Genomic DNA, 18,546 nt, shown 5'->3' on the forward strand with positions numbered 1-18,546 from the left:
GCTATCACATATACGGTTAAATTATTACAAAAGTGAGTTGTGTTAATCACATGGTCTGATGCTTTTGGAACAAGAGAATGTTGTAGAACTACCCTAGGAAAACTGACTTTGGAAGAAAGCTGAAAATCTTCATGAAAGAATTGGAAAAACCAGAAATGTTTGCTAGAAGTATTTACTCTTGCATAGATTCTTGCAAGGTTTCACATAATGAGAAGTTGTAATAATCTCTTTTTAATCAAAAAAGCAACCACGAAATAACAATAGGTGAAGCTTTTCAGTAATTTAACTTCACATAACATACCAGGTTTAGAGAGCTTCAGCTTTGGAGTGCTGAAGGCAGCTGAAATCTTCTGTAGAATTGCAGAATTGTTTGTGTTGGAAGGGACCTTTAAAGGTTATCCAGTCCAACTCCCACAGCTCAGTCACGGTGCTCAGAGCCTGGTCCAGCTAACCATGAGTGTCTGCAGGGATGGAGCATCCGCCACCTCTCTGGGCAATCTGTTCCACTGCTTCACGACCCTTATCATAAAAAAAACTATTTTCTTACATCCTTTCTTCTCAGGTTGCACTGAAAGTAATGCATCCTGTTTATTTCCACGGAAACTACAACAGATGCAAAGAGTACAATAACAGTGTTTGATGGAGCAAATTCTCAGCTACGAAATGCTATTTTTGCACACAGTCACCACCATTAGTTCTGCATTTTTTCCTGTTAGGAACAAGAGCCTTTCTTTGGAACATCTGCACCAGCAGAGGTGACCCACTGGTGCTGTCACCATTGCCAAAACACTCCACCAACTGCCTCACTGTGCTCACGTCCACTGTTTGTTCTCTATAAATGTTCAACAAGCATTGATGAAGGGCAGTCAGTGCCTTTTTTTTCCACACTGAGGAATTTGAACACCTTGGCTTCATAGGCACATCCATGTCAGATGCAGATTTGTCAGACTGCCCTTCGGCTGCCATCTGTTGCATGGCAAAAAAAAACGTAATGGGAAATTGTCAGGAAGGTTCAATCTCTATTGCCATACCGCCAACATTATGTTGGCCTCTGATGTGTTGGGTCAACATAATAAAATATGAGACATAACTTTCAGGTAAGCCCTTGTATATAGTCAAAAATCAATGTATCTTGGGTTGATCCAACCAAGGACCCACTTTAGAATCAGTGCTACCAAAAAAAACCAGCTGCCTGCATCTGAAAACTCTGGATGGTTCATTAAACTATTTCCAAAGTGAGAATGCAAAAAGCTTATTAAAAAAGAAGAAAAAAAGATTTTCAAAAGGAGGTTCTTAAAGTTGTCATCTCAAACCATTCTTTAATTTCTCTGCTCTGATTTTTTTTAATTGAAGATGCACAGACTCTGAACTTTGTACATGCAGGATTTTACAATCTTCAGCTGTGTGGTATTAACCACCCTTCCTAGAGACATGAAAAAGGAGGGAAGTTGTGAGCATTTATTTCACTGAAACTGAAGCTGTTGTCTTTTCTACTTAGCTGCAACAGCATTATATATTAGGCAGGTCTGCTTTAACCTGGCCATCCGTTACCTTAATTTCTTCACTGGAGCTGAACAATAAAAAGACAATCTTAAAGACAGGTACTGCAGCAGGTCAAGAAGCCACTAAGCTATAAAACAGTACAGAGAAGTAAAGCTGGTTGTAACACAAAGTACCTGCTGTTTGATTTCCTTGCCTAAGGACTCCACCAGGCTGAAAAATCTGGCTCGATTGGCGCTGCTACTGCCAGGCTAGACTGGAGATCTGAGTTCTTTTCACTTCTATGATATGCACAGGGTAAAATCTCCGTCCCTGAAGCTCTGTGATAAATGTTTTTATTGATTAGACTTTTTCACGTAGCAGTGTGTCACTGCATTTGTATAGTGTTATCACAGGGAAGAAACCTTGGCATTTAAAAATGGTACTACTACTTTTTTAGTGAGGAGTTGACCCTGGTATTGCAGTAGGACACCGGGCAGTGAAAAGTAACACCAGGGTTAGAGTGCCAGTTTACCTGCATGTGACAGAGCTATGGGAACAAATCTAGTTATGTCCCTTTTCTCTTGGACCAGGTGTGCTCACCTCTGCTTTTGGGAGTTTAACTCTCCCATTTTCAGCCTCCAAAAATGGAGTGTGAACTCTCCTACCCACATTTGGCATCCTTTTGTTTCTAGCTGTTGTTCACAGAGCTCACTAGAGGCGTCTCTGCTTCTCTCATCCTGTAAATGCTTTTGCTTTCATTAGTTGCTGTTCACATAATCACGTAAAAATGTGAGATTCCATCACTGTCCTCAGTCTTTGTTGCATTATGCTCCTCAAACACTGTAAGCCATAGAAACCTGCTGCCCTCCCTCCTGTGTCTCAGTTACCACCCTTTTCACTCGGGTGAAGCCCTGCAGCTCCAATGTGTGGCAGAGGTGTGGTTGCCTGGCCACTCAGCACTTGAGTGGAAATCGAAAATTAGCCAGTTGGAAGATATGCTTTCTGTTTCTCTTGTATATTCCTCTTGTTTTTGTTCACAGTGTATTAGCACTCACTCCAATCAGCCTCACTCCAATCAGCAGCGTTTATGGCTGTGTTGTAATTTTGGTGGAGACAGCAGATTGGAAAGCAGCCTAAAAGAGGTGCCAAACCACATGTTCTTAGAAGTCTTTTCCAACCATAATGGTGCTATGATTCTGTGATATTCACTTCTATACTACCTTTGCCCAGAAAATACTAATCACAATGCACAGTCCATTGTCTTGTTTCAGTTTTGCAGGGAAAATAGACCACATTATTTTGAAGCAGAACATCATAACTTAGATGTAAAGAATGAAAGGAAAGCTGTGAGAGCTCAGCGCATGATTCTCTGTTGTATATGAAGACAGAGGATAATTTTTGAGTCCTGCCAGTATGTCTGGTTGCTTTGCCGTGAGTTTTTAAACTAGAAATGCTGAAGAACAGGTAGAAAGAAGTTGGATGGCTTTGAGCTATAGTGAAATTGCTTACAGGTGAATATTACCATAAAAATTATTCTCCTTCGAATTCCTCTTCCTACCCCTGGGCTTTTCCCTAATATTCTCAATACTGCTGTTTTGCCTGGAGACTGGTGCAGATTGCTTTCATTTCCAGAAATGGATGAAAACTTATAGTTGTCATTAACTGAGTCCCCTGGTGCTCTGCCCCTGCTCTTCTCTAACATCAGTGCCATACATCGCACACGACATAGCACACGCTTTCAACAGAAGAAAAACACAAAAAAGCCTTTTCAGCCTGGGTGGCCTTTCTGAGAGTAAAGGCATCTTTTGTGGTAGTGGGACAGGACTTCTCCTGTTCAGAACTGTTTCCTAAATGATTACTGGTATAAACTCATAACGTAGATTTCGTGTAGGAATAAAGTGTGTGTTGTATTTTTTTTTTTGTCTCGGTACAATAACCATTAAGTACCAAAGTGAGAGCACACAAATGAGTCTTTGTCTCTTAGGAGGGGGTTGTAAAAGTACCCTACCCATTCAACATAATTAGGCACTAATTGAGTACTTAAAACTAATGTATATACATATGTATGCCATTAAGTTATATTGGAAAGTATTCTGTTTGTAACTGTGTGTGCTCTGCTCCCTACAAATCAAAGTATAGGTAGAGTTGATCCTGTGATGATTTAGAAATGTTTGCCTTCGGGTAATTTCCTTTTTTACAACATTAATAATGCTAAAAAACAACCCATGAAGAACATGAGCCAGCCACGGAAAATACAAAGAACATACACCAGAAAAAGGGAAACTTGGAGACTTGAAAACAAGTAAATTATATCTGTCCAACTTTGTAATAGTAAATGCCCTGAGGTCAGAAACCATCAGAAACTGTTTCTGCCTGCTTGTAAAAGCTAGGGAACAATGCAGCTCTTTGTATCAAAGTTGCCAGTTGACTGTTTTGGTACCTTTATGTAGTAGATTTTCACATCGTAATCTCTCCTCAAAAGAACATACAGTCGTGGGGAGAATTCTCTTGCTAATGAAACCAGGCATGGGATGGTTTCATTTCAATAATGAGGGGAAGCTAAGGGATCACACTTTGTGGGAAAAGAGTGAATATGTTGATCAAAAGAGGATGAGCTTTTATTTAGTGCCCTAGGTGCAGGCATCAAAAAACCCATGGGAGTATCTGCTGCCTCCAGGTTGTTAAGAAACTGTTTGCAGATGTGTTTGTTTAAATTATCTACACGAGAAGATTAAAATTTGGAAGAAAGGCACTGTCACAGCATTGGAGATCCTCTGACATGACTTGTCAGATCTGGAAGTTAGGTTGGTTTCCTGTGGTTCAGAGGAAGGCCATTGCTAGACCCCACTGAATGCTGAAGTTGGTGAGCTCTTCATTGTTGTTTCAAAGCCTTTTAATAATTAACTGATACCCCAGTTCCACATTTACGGAGGCGTATCAAGAGGAAAATGCCAGCTCTAGAAAGGAAAGAAAGAAGGCAGATTTTTGGAGCATTATATTGGAAGAGTGTGTGGGAATAATTCCGTTTTGCCATTTTTTTTTTGTTCATCAGCTTTTTAGTGTAAATATTTTAGAATACTTTCTTTGATCAGTAGCAATTTCTTCCCCTCCTCCCTCATGCCCAGTTCAGATTTTGGCTGTTGTTAGATAACTTCTAACTGGTTCCCCTTGGCAAGGGAAAGTAATCTTTGTATGGCAGTAGTTAGGGCTAGAAAGAGGCAAGGGTCTTAAATTAACACAACTTGCAAGCGGTTAAAGACCAATTTATCCACTGTTATTGCCTTTTTTACTGCGTTGCCATTTACAGGTAAGAGCTAATGTTTTATTTTAAGATGGTCTGAGCAAAGAACAGTTATGCTGCCTTAGATCACTTAGCTTGCTTAATGGAGTGCTCTTGTGGGCAAGCATTGTGGTGTCACTGGGGCTGGCCATGGGCTGGGTCTGGACCTGAGAATTAACTTCAACACATCACATCTGCTACAGTGGCTGCTTACATTGACTCATGTGTGATCAACATAAAAACTGCTAATGACAAAAATAAGGAGGAGGCTGCAGGTCGAGTTGTATTCGGAGTTGCTTGGATTCAGCTGAAAATCCCAACTTTATTTTCTTAATCTTGGAGAGTTTGTTTTGCAGGCGAAGTGAATTGTGAGTAATGATAATCAGATCAGTGTTAAGGAAGTCCATTGTTTTTCCAGTAATTGCTCTGTGTATGCTGTAACAACTTCAGTGATTCTGTGCAGCTTTAAGCCTAATTCTTCACTTCTGTTTATTCTTGACTGTTCAGCATATTAGTTTAATGCCAAATGATATGTAGGTTAAGTTATTTGAATACGATTCTCCTGTTAATAATTTTAACGATGCACGCAGTGCACCAAAAAACATCAAATAGTTGTGCTAGTTTTTCAGGCTTCAATTAGACTTCAGCTTGAAATGGGTGGTAGTGTTTGTTTTCATACTTCTTGTCTGCTGTGTGTTTCAGAATGAATGAAATGATAAAAACTTGATCATAAACACAGCGTATTTGGGGTTTGTTGTGAGTATACTTTAAAATACTCTATTATGAATATTATATTATGGATAGTCTTTCAACTATATTAATTATATATTCTGTTACAGCATTCCATCTAACTTGAAACGCTAACTTGGTATAAAATGCAGTAACAGGTTTATGTAATTGGAGTATGGTTGCTCCTCCTGAAGGTGATGAAAGGGTTCTGAAAGTGCATTAATGCTAACCAGACCACGGGAGAGGTCTGAAGAACGTTTTCAAAATTCAGTTTGAATGAAAACCTTCTTTTCTTTTAAAGGCAGCAGAGATCTCAGAAGTTTTTATCATGTTTCAACATACTGTTTCATAAGGGAGAGTCCTTAGTGGCCCTTTTGGGGTAGGGTAAGGGCTGGTGCAATATATTTATGCCATTGCTGATTAATTTTATTGTTTTCCCCCTCTGTTCTGTCATGTAGCCGCCCTCAGAAGGTGTGCTTGTGTCCATTCCTGCCGATACATCCACTAAAAATCTCCACCTGCTTGTATATAATTCAGCATCCTGCAGAGGTGAGTAAAGCTGTTGTAAGAGTTCAGCTACCATCTTAGTGCAGCAAATGGTCTACAAGAGGAAGCAATCATGTTTTTAATACATAATAATTTTTCCTTTAAAATCAGAGAGCTAGATACCAGTTCATCTGAATTATTGTGACTTCTGGAAACATGTTTGACTTCTGTGGTTTTCATATACACAAGACATCTTTTTTCATTCAGATAATCCTACTAGATTTGGAGGTCTGCTTGGCTTGTCACAAACTGTTTCAGGAGGGAATCTTGATACAACACAGAAGCATTCTGTTATAAATATGAATTAAGCAATGCATCTTGGTAGTGACTCCGAGTATTTAGCTAATGGAAATCTATAGTTTAGTTTCAAAATAGTCTGTTTCTGTGACTTTTTTTTTTGTTTTGTTTCACTTACTGAAGTGAAGCACATGAAAGAACCACTGGAGGAGCAGCTTTCTTTGCAGTTTGCATTGTTTCCTGGTAAAGGTACTTTTGCTTTTCAGAGACTCTGAGTAGCTTTGAAGTGCGTCCTGCACTGGACTTGATACATTGCATCCTTTTATGATTTTGCCTATTTCATGCCTTCAGAGGTTTAATTGGCTCTTGATTTTTGATTTAGCTAGTAGAGGCGTTTATACTGATGTTTTATTTTCTGTTAATAATGCAGTATTGTGCTGGATCGCAAGTTTTGGAAGATGAATCACAGTTACACAGATCTGGATAGACAGTATTTTTACAAAATAGACCATGGCATTCAGAACCTGTATTCTTATGATCCAGCTGTACTTACAGTAGCTCAATCCACAGGCAGAATCCTTGCTTGAAGGAACTTCAGCAGAATATAAATGACCAAATTAGAGAAAAGTGTCTAGAGAAATAAGTGTTTAGTCCCTAAATGGGAAAGCTGTGATTTTTAACTGACTGTTTTTAGTAAAAATACTGTTATGTGTTACTTTTTATGTGGAAAGTACTTAAGTATGTGTCACATTAAGTCATCTGCTGGAAAAAAAGAAGCAGCAAAATGTGCCAGAGAGCTTTACACTGATATTTGAATTGTATTGAATGTATTGTGCTGAAAACTACAAGTTTACACGGTCTTTTTAGGTCCCCTGATTATCCTTCTGAAATGCTATCTGCATTTTTTATTAATTAGGTTTAATTAGCAGCTTTCTGTTACAAGAGGGTGCAACTGTTGCACAGATATATGTTAATGGAAACAAATGGTTAAAGCAGTGCTATCCAAGTAACGAAGTAACGAAGATCAGAGCAGAAAAAGTTAACTATCAGACTGTAAAAGGGAACTTGGCTTGTAGGAGACAAATCCAAACAAAAGCTGAAAAGAATATAGCTTATGATGACCTTAGTTGATTACAGGTGATTCTTTTGATATCAGAATGGCAGAGGCATACCTGCTAAAGGGTAGGTTCCCTTTGCTGTAGCTGCTTCTAATCAAAACTCAGTCAGACTTCGAGGCAGATAAACCTTTTGAATGTAGTAACAGCATCTGATCCTTCAGGCTGCTGTGTCATTACAGAAGTACATTTCAGAAGTATCATTAAAATCACCAAACAGAGAATGTATTTCTCCTGCTGTGCATCAGTGATGACTTCCATCCTCTACCTGCTTTGTTATTTATTGGTTTTTGCACATTCCAGTGCAATAAGTAGACCACCAACTGTGGAGTGATTATTGCATTGTGACTTATATTTGGGCAAGAGCGTAAGGCATGGCAGTGAGAACAGGATTTCCTGCTCCTCCACAGTCCTTCAATCCAGAAGGCATGCTGTTGGATACATTCACACAAATCTTAGGTGCTGGGAAAGAGAGTAGTCTCCTAATGCATGGCAACAAGGATTCTCTAAGATACCAGATTATGAATCTTACCATCCAGCATTCATCTTTGCATAATAGATCCATGGATTAATTCAAATTTCATTTGTGAAGATAATTCAGCGTTGCACATCTAGGTGCAAGTGTTTCTGGAATAGTGTTAGTGCACTACTGTTAATAATGGGAGTAATTTAAAAATAAAGTAGATACAAACCAAGGATCCTAACCCTATAATAGTGGAACAGTGAAGAATCTATTTGCATAGCATGATTTCTGCTATTTTCTTCTTTCCACATACATATGAATATAAATAAATGTAAGTAGATAAACTGCTTTTCTCATCTTTTCTTCTCTCCCGTGCCTCCATTTGCAGACCTGACAGTCTGTGGCATAGCCAGGTGTGTACAAACTGCTGTGCAGCTTTTTCTTACCTCTGCCTTTTTGTCTATGGAGTGATCTGCAGTGGAGCATAGGCCACTGTATACTTTTTGGAGCTTGGGTGGTGATTATAACTCAAGACAGAGCCCTTAGAGCACAGCAGAAAGTATCTGCTTGGATTGTTCTGTTTCTCTGCCTTCTTTCTTTCCAGAATTGTAGGAATTTTCATTTTTCTGCACCTGTAAAGAAAACGTGTATTTAGTGAGCTTGTACATGGATCTAAGAACATTCTTTATTGAATGGTAAAAATAAAATATAATTTGCTAATTGTTTTACAAGTTCAGGAGAAAATGAAGTAAAGTGTATTTACTGGTTCAAATAAATGTTTTTATTAGTTAGAACTTTCTGTTCATGGTAGAACGCCCCTGCAGTGTTACCAAAAAATATCATGAATTCCCATAAAAGGAAAAAAAAAAACAATCTAAAAGCAACTTCTCCAAACCTATTTGTATAGATATACTTCAGTGGTTAAATAATGAATAAGCAAAGAATTGTGTATTAAATTTATGATGCTGAGAAGAACAAAGGAGACAATAACTATTCTCTTTCAAAGCAGATAATGGAAAGTAGCTGACGTGCTAATAGGCTGTATATGAAATAGCTAAATACAAACATTTTTGTGATGCAAATTCTAAACAAATGGAACATATTTTAGAGGTAGTTTTGTTTAGCTATTCTTAAACTCCTTTTCTCTAACAATCCTTCCCAGTTCTGAATTCTGTATTATATCTTCTTGTAAACATAGATTGGTTTTTAGATTGGAAAACTGCAACTTTTTCTGTATTAGTAAAAGAATGCGTTTATTTGGTGAAAGGTAATTCTGAAATAATACAACATTGAGGAGAATGATTGAATGGCTTTCCCATGACTGATAAGCTTTTAAAATTTTTGCTGATTAGAGATAAAGAATTAATTTTCTTCCAGTTCCTTTCTTGCTACCTTTTACATTTGTGTGAATGAGGGTGTTTATGATCTTGTACTGCCAGTGGTGACTTATTCAGCTTTGTCAAGATAGTAGTCGATGGTAATCTGAAGGATATTTCTCCCTCACTTTTCTTGCACTCCATTCACCAGGTACTTTGATTTTCATCTCTCCCTAGGACACATCATACTGCTACTGCAGAGCAAAGTGGTGGTGCATATAGTAAGACAACGTTTGCCTTTAACTCTGTAGTGTTTCATTTATACTTCACAGAATCAGTAGGTATGGAGCAGAAAAAGCAAAATTAGTGAAGGTTTTAGGCAAGAGTGATGTAAAGATCCACAGAACTAATTTAAGAGCAGTTTGATGATGTCAGGGCTATAGGTGGTTGCATGTTGGTACTTATGGAGAGTAAGAGCCACAGAAATCATGGAGCTGAAGTAGTCAGGGCATTACTTGTTTGCAAATACTGAACTGTTGACATATGACTCATATATTAAAAAAACGGATCAACTCCCCAGCTTTTTATTAATTCATCTCGTGGCTTAGGGACTGAACTTTGGATTTTCAGTGTCTGAATTGTAAGACATGGAAACTGAGAGTACATTAAGTGTTTGGGGTTTTTGTAATCCTAATGCAGTCTCTAGTGTCTAGCCTTCTGCGAGGTTCAGCTAATGTACATCTTTGTTATAGAGAAATAAACTGAAACTTATTTTTATCTTTCAGTTTTCACTGTTGTTTCCATTAAATTCAAGATAAACCTTGCTCCCTCTCCTTTGCCTGGAAACACAAATTGACACATTCTCTCTACTCTTAACATTTACTGAAGATGTCCTAAATATTCTAGCTCAATTTGCAATGCTTCTTGTCTAGATAACAATGAGTTACGTTGCGTATGGAAACAAATTTCTCTGTTTAGTATGTAGATGGTTTGGTCCACCTGTCAGTTCTTCCCTCTTTCTCTGTCTTATGAAGCAGGCATTCCCTAGCACAGCACAGCTCTCTTGCATGCTCTCTGAGATCTGGAGAGCCTCTGCTCCCCTCCCAGCCATGGCAATCTTCTCCTTATCTGCAAGAAAGATGTATGCCTCCGAATGGCAGGAGGTAGAGCACTCACAGCAGCTTCAGTGTTGTGCTACTGTGCTATTGTGAAGTGGTAACAAAGTGCAGATATTTATGTTTTACACCATTTTGACACACCTTTTGCTCATATTTTTTAGCGTTTGTCTGTGAAAACCAAGCCCTCCCCTTATTTTCCAGCATAGAGAAATTAATGCTCCAACCTGTTATGTTAATGCTAATGCTGCTTTTGCCTACATTTCGTTATTATTCCACTTATTGTTTTTGTTACTGATAACCTAGCTCAAATTCTTGCTAATGGTCATAGTTTAGGACAAAATTAAATTTGTTACTCTTGGTAAAAACAATATGTATGAAACTGATTTTTTGTATGTATGTATTACTTTATTGTTGCATGTTCTCTGTGTGTAGTCCAAAATCTTCAAAGTAGATAGAAATATTAACAGTTCACAGAAACCCTCCTTGATTTTACTCAAAAGTGACTTTTCTTTTTTACAGGAAAGTCGGGTATTAAGGACAGTGCCTTTGCTAGCAGCTTGTCTCCCTCCAGACAAATGTAAAATTTTGGTTGGTCGGCGTTTTAGTGAAGACAGGTGAGCAGGACTGCTGATGCATTTTTCTGGGTTGCTTTAAATTATGAAGATATTTCTTCCAGTATCTTTATTAATAGCAAGCAGCATTCTTTATTTTTATTTCTAGTCTGTTCATTCACTTCTGGTGTCTTTGATTGCCAGTAAAATAAGCCAGTAAAATTTGGCGTGATGGTCTGAAACATTTAATGTATCTTCCTTTACTTTGTGGCTTTTACTGTCTCAGTATTTGTCAAGATTCTGTAGTGCAATATTTTCTCTCTCATAATGGGCTACTTTCCTTCCATTTTCAGTTTTCTCTTTATTTGTACCATGTCACCAGTATTTCAAGTGGTGAGATGACTCCTTCTTTCCTTGCTCTTTCAGTAAACTACAGTGCATTGAGTTTGTCAGGTCACTTCCTTCAGCTATGATGCTTCTGCTTCAAGCCTTCACTCTGCTACTCTTAGAAAGCTTTTTGAAATTCATTTCTGACCTGTTACTCGGTTTATCTTCTTGTGCTTCTTTCCTTATTTGCTTTGTTTGACAAACCACTTGATGTTATTCAAATACAAGTAACATTTTGTACTAATGTGTGTGACATTGTACTTGAGAAGGCAGCCCAGAGGTGAAACCTTCTTAGAGAATGTAATTTCTTCAAACGGTCTTCCTTTTCTCTTATAATTAATTGTATGAAATCGTAGCTCTCAGATCCTTTTTTTTTTTTTTTTTAATCCTTTTTTTTTCTTTCTTTTTTTTAGTACTCTGAGATTTTGGACAATATTGGTCTCCTAGGTAATGTCTTTCATCTTCATTAGATGGAGCTAAGTCTTAGAAACCAGTTCTTGGAACAAATGCTAATGACATTTTACTACGTGCATTTTAATAAATGCAAACAAAAATCATGAATACTGATGAAGGAAATTAATTCTAAAATTGAGTTTAATCTTTGGAGAAAACTTCTTGTAGAGTTCACTGAACAAAAACATCAGAAGGTGATTCAGAATGCTGCTCCCATGCCTTTGTGCTGCCCGTATAGTAAGTAAAGCATGTTAGAAATATATTACTTTTCTATTAGTCTTCTATGATAATAACAATAATAATTATCTAAGAAGTTCCAGGCCACAGGGAAATTGTTCTCTCTTCCCATTAAACCTGAAAATGAAGCAGCTTTTCATACTGTTGTGCGCAGAGTGGAACACCATCAATGCAGTCTTGTTTCTAGAATTTTTTTTTAGAAGTGATGATTACAGTTTTAAAGCTTCTTCAGGCTTGAATACAGAGATTTCTCTGACATGAAGGATCCTATTTAGGTCAGAATCTGTGTGCACATCTCAGCTACCAAATAGTTTAAATATATTGTCCCTATGAGAAGGATGCTTTCTGCCATAAGACGGCAAGATGAAGGTGGTGATTGAAATAAGTTTTCTTGAGATTAATTTGGATTTTGCTGATTTAATCTACAGTGCTTCAAGGCTGCAAACAATTAGGAAGAATCTGCAGTATACCTGCTTTGTGAGTGTGAGACTACAGAAATTTGGAATGCTCATTCATTGAGTTCTTAGAATCACAGAATTGGTTATGTCAGAAGGGACCATTAAAGATACCCAGTCCAGCTCCCCAGCAATGAGCAGGGACAGCCACAGCTCCATCAGGTGCTCAGAACCCAGTCCAGCCTGACTGTCTCCAAGGACGGGGCATCCACTTCTTCCTTCAATCCAATCTAAATCTCCTCTCTTGTAATTTGAAATCATTTCCCCTAGTCCTATCATGGCAATACTGCTAAAGAATCGGTCTTGTTCTTTCTTACAACCTTCCCTTTAGATACTGAAAGGCCACTATAACATCTCCCTGGAGCCTTCTCTATGTTGAACAACCCCAGCTCTCAGCCTGTCCTCATAGAATTTTATTCTCTTCATCCTGAGAAGCATATTCCATTTTTACAACATGCCATTTCTACAGTTCTTTTGTTCTTCTTAGCTCTCTATTCAACTTTTCATTGTTCTTTTCTATATTCCTTACTTTTAAGCAGCACTAGTTGCTGGAATATCTGGCAAATGTGTTGTATCAATGTAGTTTTGTACTTGTTAGCATCCTGTCAGGCTTCCTTCACTGCTGTGGTGTGTTCTAGGAGTAGGCATCTGCAGACACAGGTAGAAACTTTTCAGTGTTTACAGTGAATGTGGAGGGCTGTACTGATTCCTGCTTGCTTTAGGATGAAAATCTTTGCTAACAGGACTCTTAAAAAGTCAAAATGTGAACTGAACTGCTGCAGTCTATGGCATATTAAGCTAAACTTTTTTTTTTTTTTTTTTCCCCTCTACGTAACAGCCATGCTTTGTAAGTAACTTGTTAGTTGCTATATAAGCTCCTTAATCAACCTTGCCCGACATGGATGTACACTTTGTTATTTTGAGTGAGGAAAAAAAATCATTAATGTATGCCTACTGATGCATTTCACACATTATTGTTTTGAAGCAATTAAAGCCTTCCATTTGCTTCTTTTGAAGTTCTGCTTTGATGCTTACATTCTCTGCAGCTTCCATCAGAAGTGTGTAGGTTGGAAGGGAATAGAAACAATTTAAGTCTGAGTGCACTGGTCTTGCATGTAAACAGTGCCAGATAGAGGAATAATGTGAAGTACACATTCTTCTGCATTGATGTAAAAGTAGTCTTCCTCCGTTGCAAAAGGTCAAGCATATTCCATGGAAACTGAAGTTTTCACTATGACATGACCAATTAACATTCAGTGAAACACTAAAATGTTGATAAAAGGGCTAGCAAGACCTGCCAAAACAGCATCGAGAACTCTGCATAGTTTCTGGATTGCCAGTAATTTCAGTTATGATTATTCATTTCTGTTACAAGACTGTTAGATTCATATTATTATTGCTGCAAAACATGTGCATATGTGAATCGGTTATAATGTGAAAAAATTGCATTTTACCGAGACATTTGACAAGGGACTGTTCTAACTCCTTGTACCTTTGATTTTCAAATCTCACTGAATTGAAAGCGTGGAAGTTAATTTATATTAATATCTCAGTGCTCTTATTCTGTGTTTATAAAATAAATGGATTTTTAACAGTTTGTAGTAATCATAATGTTACTTAATCACTCGTATTGGGAATGTTAGGAAAATGTTTATATGACTTTTTAACTGTTGTATCCATTTTACTTTGCATATTTCCTGCTTAGAAAGACTGCTTATCTCATAGTTGTAAGATTCTCTTTGCTTCACATCTTTTTTTCACAGAATAGTGTATTTTCTTACTGACTTGACACATGCCATTCATGTAGTTCTTTTTTTGGCTCGTCGGATTCAAATATACTCTACATATCCATAACCATAGAATCACAGAAGCATAGTATGGCTTAGATTGGAAGCGACCTTAAAGCTCATTTAGTTCCAATCCCACTGCTGTGGGTAAAGGTTGCCAGCCACCTAGATCAGACTGCCCCATCCAGCCTGACCTTGAACACCTGTAGGTCCACGGCTTTTCTAAGTGGCCTGTTTCAGTGCCTCACCACCCTTTGAATAAAGAATTTCTGCATAATATCTAACCTAAATCTCCTCTCTTTTAGTTCAAAGCCATTGCCCCTTGTCCTAACACGATTGGACTATGTAAAAAAAATTGATCTTCCTTCTGCTCCCTTCATCTACAGGAAAGGAGCAATGAGGCCTTCTCTTTTCCAAGCTAAAGAAGCCCAGCTTCCTCAATCTTTCTTGATAGGAGAGCTGCTCCGTCCCTTTGATCATCTGCGTGGCCCTCCTCAGGGCCCACTCCAACATCTCCATGTCTTTCTTATGTCTTATGTCCCACTCCAGTAGTTTATATCTTTCTATGCTGAGGGCATTATAGTTATGTAACTGCACTGTGGTTTCCAACTCTGGTGTATTTCCCATGCTGCATTCTTTGGTGTAGAGGCACTTCAGTTGGGCTATTGGCCACGTTATCTCCTTGGTGGAGCCCTCCCAGATTTTTCTGGGACAAATCTGATGTTTTCCCCCTCTGCTTCCTAAAGTGACAGCATTCCTGGCTCTTCTCTTCCACTCAGAAGTACATTCACTTCTCCCATCAAATGTCAATTACAGCTCTGTTCACCAGCCCAGTCAGCACGCTGTCCAGTGTCAGTTGCACCCCATCCAACAACAGTACATCCAGTCTCTCTAGCGTCTACTGTCCAGGATCACAGTATCTGAAACCTTGAGTCTGAGACCATCCATGCAGCCGGTCCTTCAGCTGCTTTGCTGTTCTCCTTCTGCCTGCTTTGCAGTCTACAACTGGGATGACCGTGAAGAACGCTCCCTGCTGCTCCCTGGTAAGAGGAAAGTGGTCCACCTTCTGCCCTTCTTCTAAACCCTACATGTGCAAACTTCCATGCAAACGGTGCAAACTTTTCCTCTGCCTTTCTTGACAGGTTCATGTTAGAAATAAAAGATGTTTGCAGTTTTTTATTTTTGTTTTGATTCTTGAAGTTTTCTAGCAGCACAAATCCAGCCCAAATCCCATTCTACTACCATTGCATCTGATTCTTTTACAAAACTCCTACTATTTTCACTAGCTACTACCTATCCAAATCCTTCATATTTGACCCTACCATTTATAGGTAATTACTTACTTGGTGGAATCTCAAATTCTTTAGTATTTCATTGGGTCAACTTCTGGTTTATAGTCCTTCATCAAAAACTATTTTTAGTGTGTTTATATGTCTGTTTTAATGCTTCTCCTTACTGAAGTTACATGTAATCTTTCAAACTTATTATTCTTTCAGATTTCTGCATGCTCCAAATTTCCTCTGAGTACTGCTAAGCAGTTTCTTCCTTTCTGCTGTTACTCAGTCCTCAGATGGTTTCCAGTTTATCAGTGTTCAAGATGGAGATAATCAGTCTCAAAGTTAGTTTTCAGTTCTCTATTTGTATAACTGACCTCTTAAACCATGATAGAATTTATTTTCTTTAACATCTTATTTTCTCTTTCTTCAGCTCTGCTAGTTGCAGATTGGGAATTTTCATTTAAATCAGCCCTGTCCATTTTGCAACCAACGTTGTCATAGCTCTTGTTTTATTTCTCAAAACAGGCTGATGTTTCTCCATTTATTTTGCTGTTTTTCCTCAATAATGATATAGTGTAATAGTGTGGCTTTTATTCTTGATTTTTTTTGGCTTTCCTCTGTTCTGCAAAAGTTTCTTGTTTTGCCCCTCTCTTTTTTTCTAGCTATGGTCTTTCATGTAGTAGCACTGATTTTTTTTTTTTTCCCTAGAATCATCTTCTCTTCTACCCTTTCTTCACATATTTATTTTCATTTTAGAATATCTTCTTTGTTTTTAATATTTTTGCAGATCTCTTTTGAAATAGAATGAGAGGTCATAATTTTCTGACATGTTCTGGTGACTCCTAAGCTTGAGATTAAAATTCTTGTCTTGACTTTCATGTGTTGCAAATATTATAGCATGCTTTTCTTTGACCTTGACAAGTGTAAGTCTTTTCCCACGAAAGCCTATTGAAAATCCTACAGACCAACTGTTTTCTCAGCTTATTGAACTACCTCACCTTGATTGTTCGACAAGTCACAATGCTATCTCCTGTTGTCAGACTGAAAATAAGCTTGTTGCTTTTACAGCTTTTCTTTGTCTGATGTCCTGTCATCCCATTCACTCTTGAAATGTGTTCTCACATCTATTTTTACTCAAAGACGTCTGTTTCTTTTTGATTATTTTTCAGATTTTTGCCATATGTTTATTCAGACTTTTTTAATTTTCCTGGAAACAATTGCAGAGGTAATTAGCCTGGGCTTCATCCGTCCTAAAAAATCAGTTTGCCATAAATTTTATTATGTGCATATAGAATCATGTCGAGCTCCTGATAAAGTATTTATTTGATGTTTCTGAACTCTTTTATTATTATAGGTTTCTTACTTCTTTCTTTAATCCGTTTTGCATCAGGTTTGTTAATCCTTTGATAGGTTATTAGCTCACTTCAGTTTTGTTTTTACAGTTTCTCTGAGGTCTAGTCTCAAAAGGTAAGAGTTTTCATTGCTTGAATAATGCAAATTATTGCTTAAGAATTTATACCTGCAGCTTGTGAATGCAGTTGTACTGTGTATGCATTTGCTATGCTAATTTACAAGGTCGATTTTTTAATGTATCTTATTTGAGGTTTTCTAAGTATGTTAGTGTGTGGTTACATATGCAACAATGAGTGTTTCCTGAATCAGATCTGATCATGGTCATAGTATCATGGGAACCCTAAATGTCTATCCTTTTCTTTCTCCCTCTACTTCGCTAGCTAAAATTGTTTCTGTACATTATATCTCCTTAGCAACAAGTGGTGTTCAAAAGATGCCGCTTGGAAATTTTTTCACTGGATTTTTTGTAAAATAGCCTATAAGAAAGGGCGTAGGCTGTTTCTCCAGTGTCCCAGTGTTCCGACTTGGGAATGACAAGCAGTAAGTTGAAGTGGATGTAAACATCTTTAGGTGAAGCCCATTTCTTCTAAGTAAAATTTGCTCTGTGAGGACTCTGGAAAAGAAAGACCATCAGACTCCAAGTGGATTGGTAAAGTTGCATGATAACAATGATTAAGGAGATAAAATAGATCTATGATACCCATTTGTTCAAAATGCTGATGCACTTGAAGGAAAGACCAAATCCTAAAGTCTCGTCTCTGAAATATGTTCAGTAATAAGTTAGGTTTACAAGATCTAATTTTCAGGCCCTGCACACATACAGAGAAAACGTATACGTAAACTGCCATGTTACTACTGCTTTTGGATTTTATTTAATACTTTGTCACACTTTAGGAGGAGTGATTTTGACCTGTTTTTTTCTGTTTATTTGTTTATTCAAGTGCTAGTCCCCTTCTCTCCTTAAACCTCTCTCTGCAAATAGTCACACTTCTGTAGTTTGCAAATTCTGTGCACTGTGATAAAATTATATACTGCAATGAATGATCAATAACAGATTGAAACCAATTCAGGTATCTCTGCCTCCACCACCTTGTTGTTTATGAGATGGAGCAATTGCATGTTTATTTACACTGCTCTCAGAAATCAAGTTGCAGATATTTTCTGTACTGTACGGGTGCTTGCTCTGCTAAAGTGCAGTAATTTGGGTAGAAATAATTGGGCCTCTTCACACAGTATTGAAGTGATAAAACACAACTTATTTCTGTCAGTTTTATAAAGCTGCTTCTGTTAACGACATGCTGTAGATATGGTACTTTTTCATACTTGTTGACAAATAAAAATACTCTTACAGAATCAAACAGAAGCTAATGAGGACTTATCACTTATCAAATAACTTAAGGCTATTTGTAGGACATTCAAGTAGACTTTCTTATTAGGCTTTTTTCATGTGCTTCAGTGCATCCGTTAACTAAGCTAGATTTTCTGCTTCTTTTTTTTATCTGAATCGACAAGTAGACACAGCTAGAGACTTCAATTTATTGCCTGTTTACTTCTGAAACTGTACTTGACCATATCAAATGTCAAATTCCTCTAGTTTGGAAAACATTTTTTCTAGCTGTTTTGCCTTGAATGCTGCAGGCCTTCAGCTTGGCAGTCAGTGCACAGCTGTTCCACTCTGCTGCTCCTTCCCCTTCACCATCTTGCCCTCTACCACAAGCTCTCCATGGGCTGCAGCACATGAACACAATGACCAGTGCTCA

At 37.8% G+C, this 18,546-nt stretch overlaps 1 protein-coding gene across 1 annotated transcript in view; it reads left to right on the forward strand.

The window, feature by feature from the left end:
• Positions 1-18,546, forward strand: part of DTWD2 (DTW motif tRNA-uridine aminocarboxypropyltransferase 2) — a 72,370-nt gene that overhangs the window by 10,041 nt on the left and 43,783 nt on the right. The window contains exons 2-3 of the mRNA XM_085213544.1: positions 5,950-6,040; positions 10,806-10,900. Coding sequence (XP_085069670.1) covers positions 5,950-6,040; positions 10,806-10,900 — 186 coding nt within the window. The remainder of the gene's footprint in view (positions 1-5,949; positions 6,041-10,805; positions 10,901-18,546) is intronic.

The sequence above is a fragment of the Meleagris gallopavo genome, chromosome Z (assembly GCF_905368555.1).
Source record: "Meleagris gallopavo chromosome Z, MGAL_WU_HG_1.1, whole genome shotgun sequence".
Classification (NCBI taxonomy): Eukaryota; Metazoa; Chordata; class Aves; order Galliformes; family Phasianidae; genus Meleagris; species Meleagris gallopavo.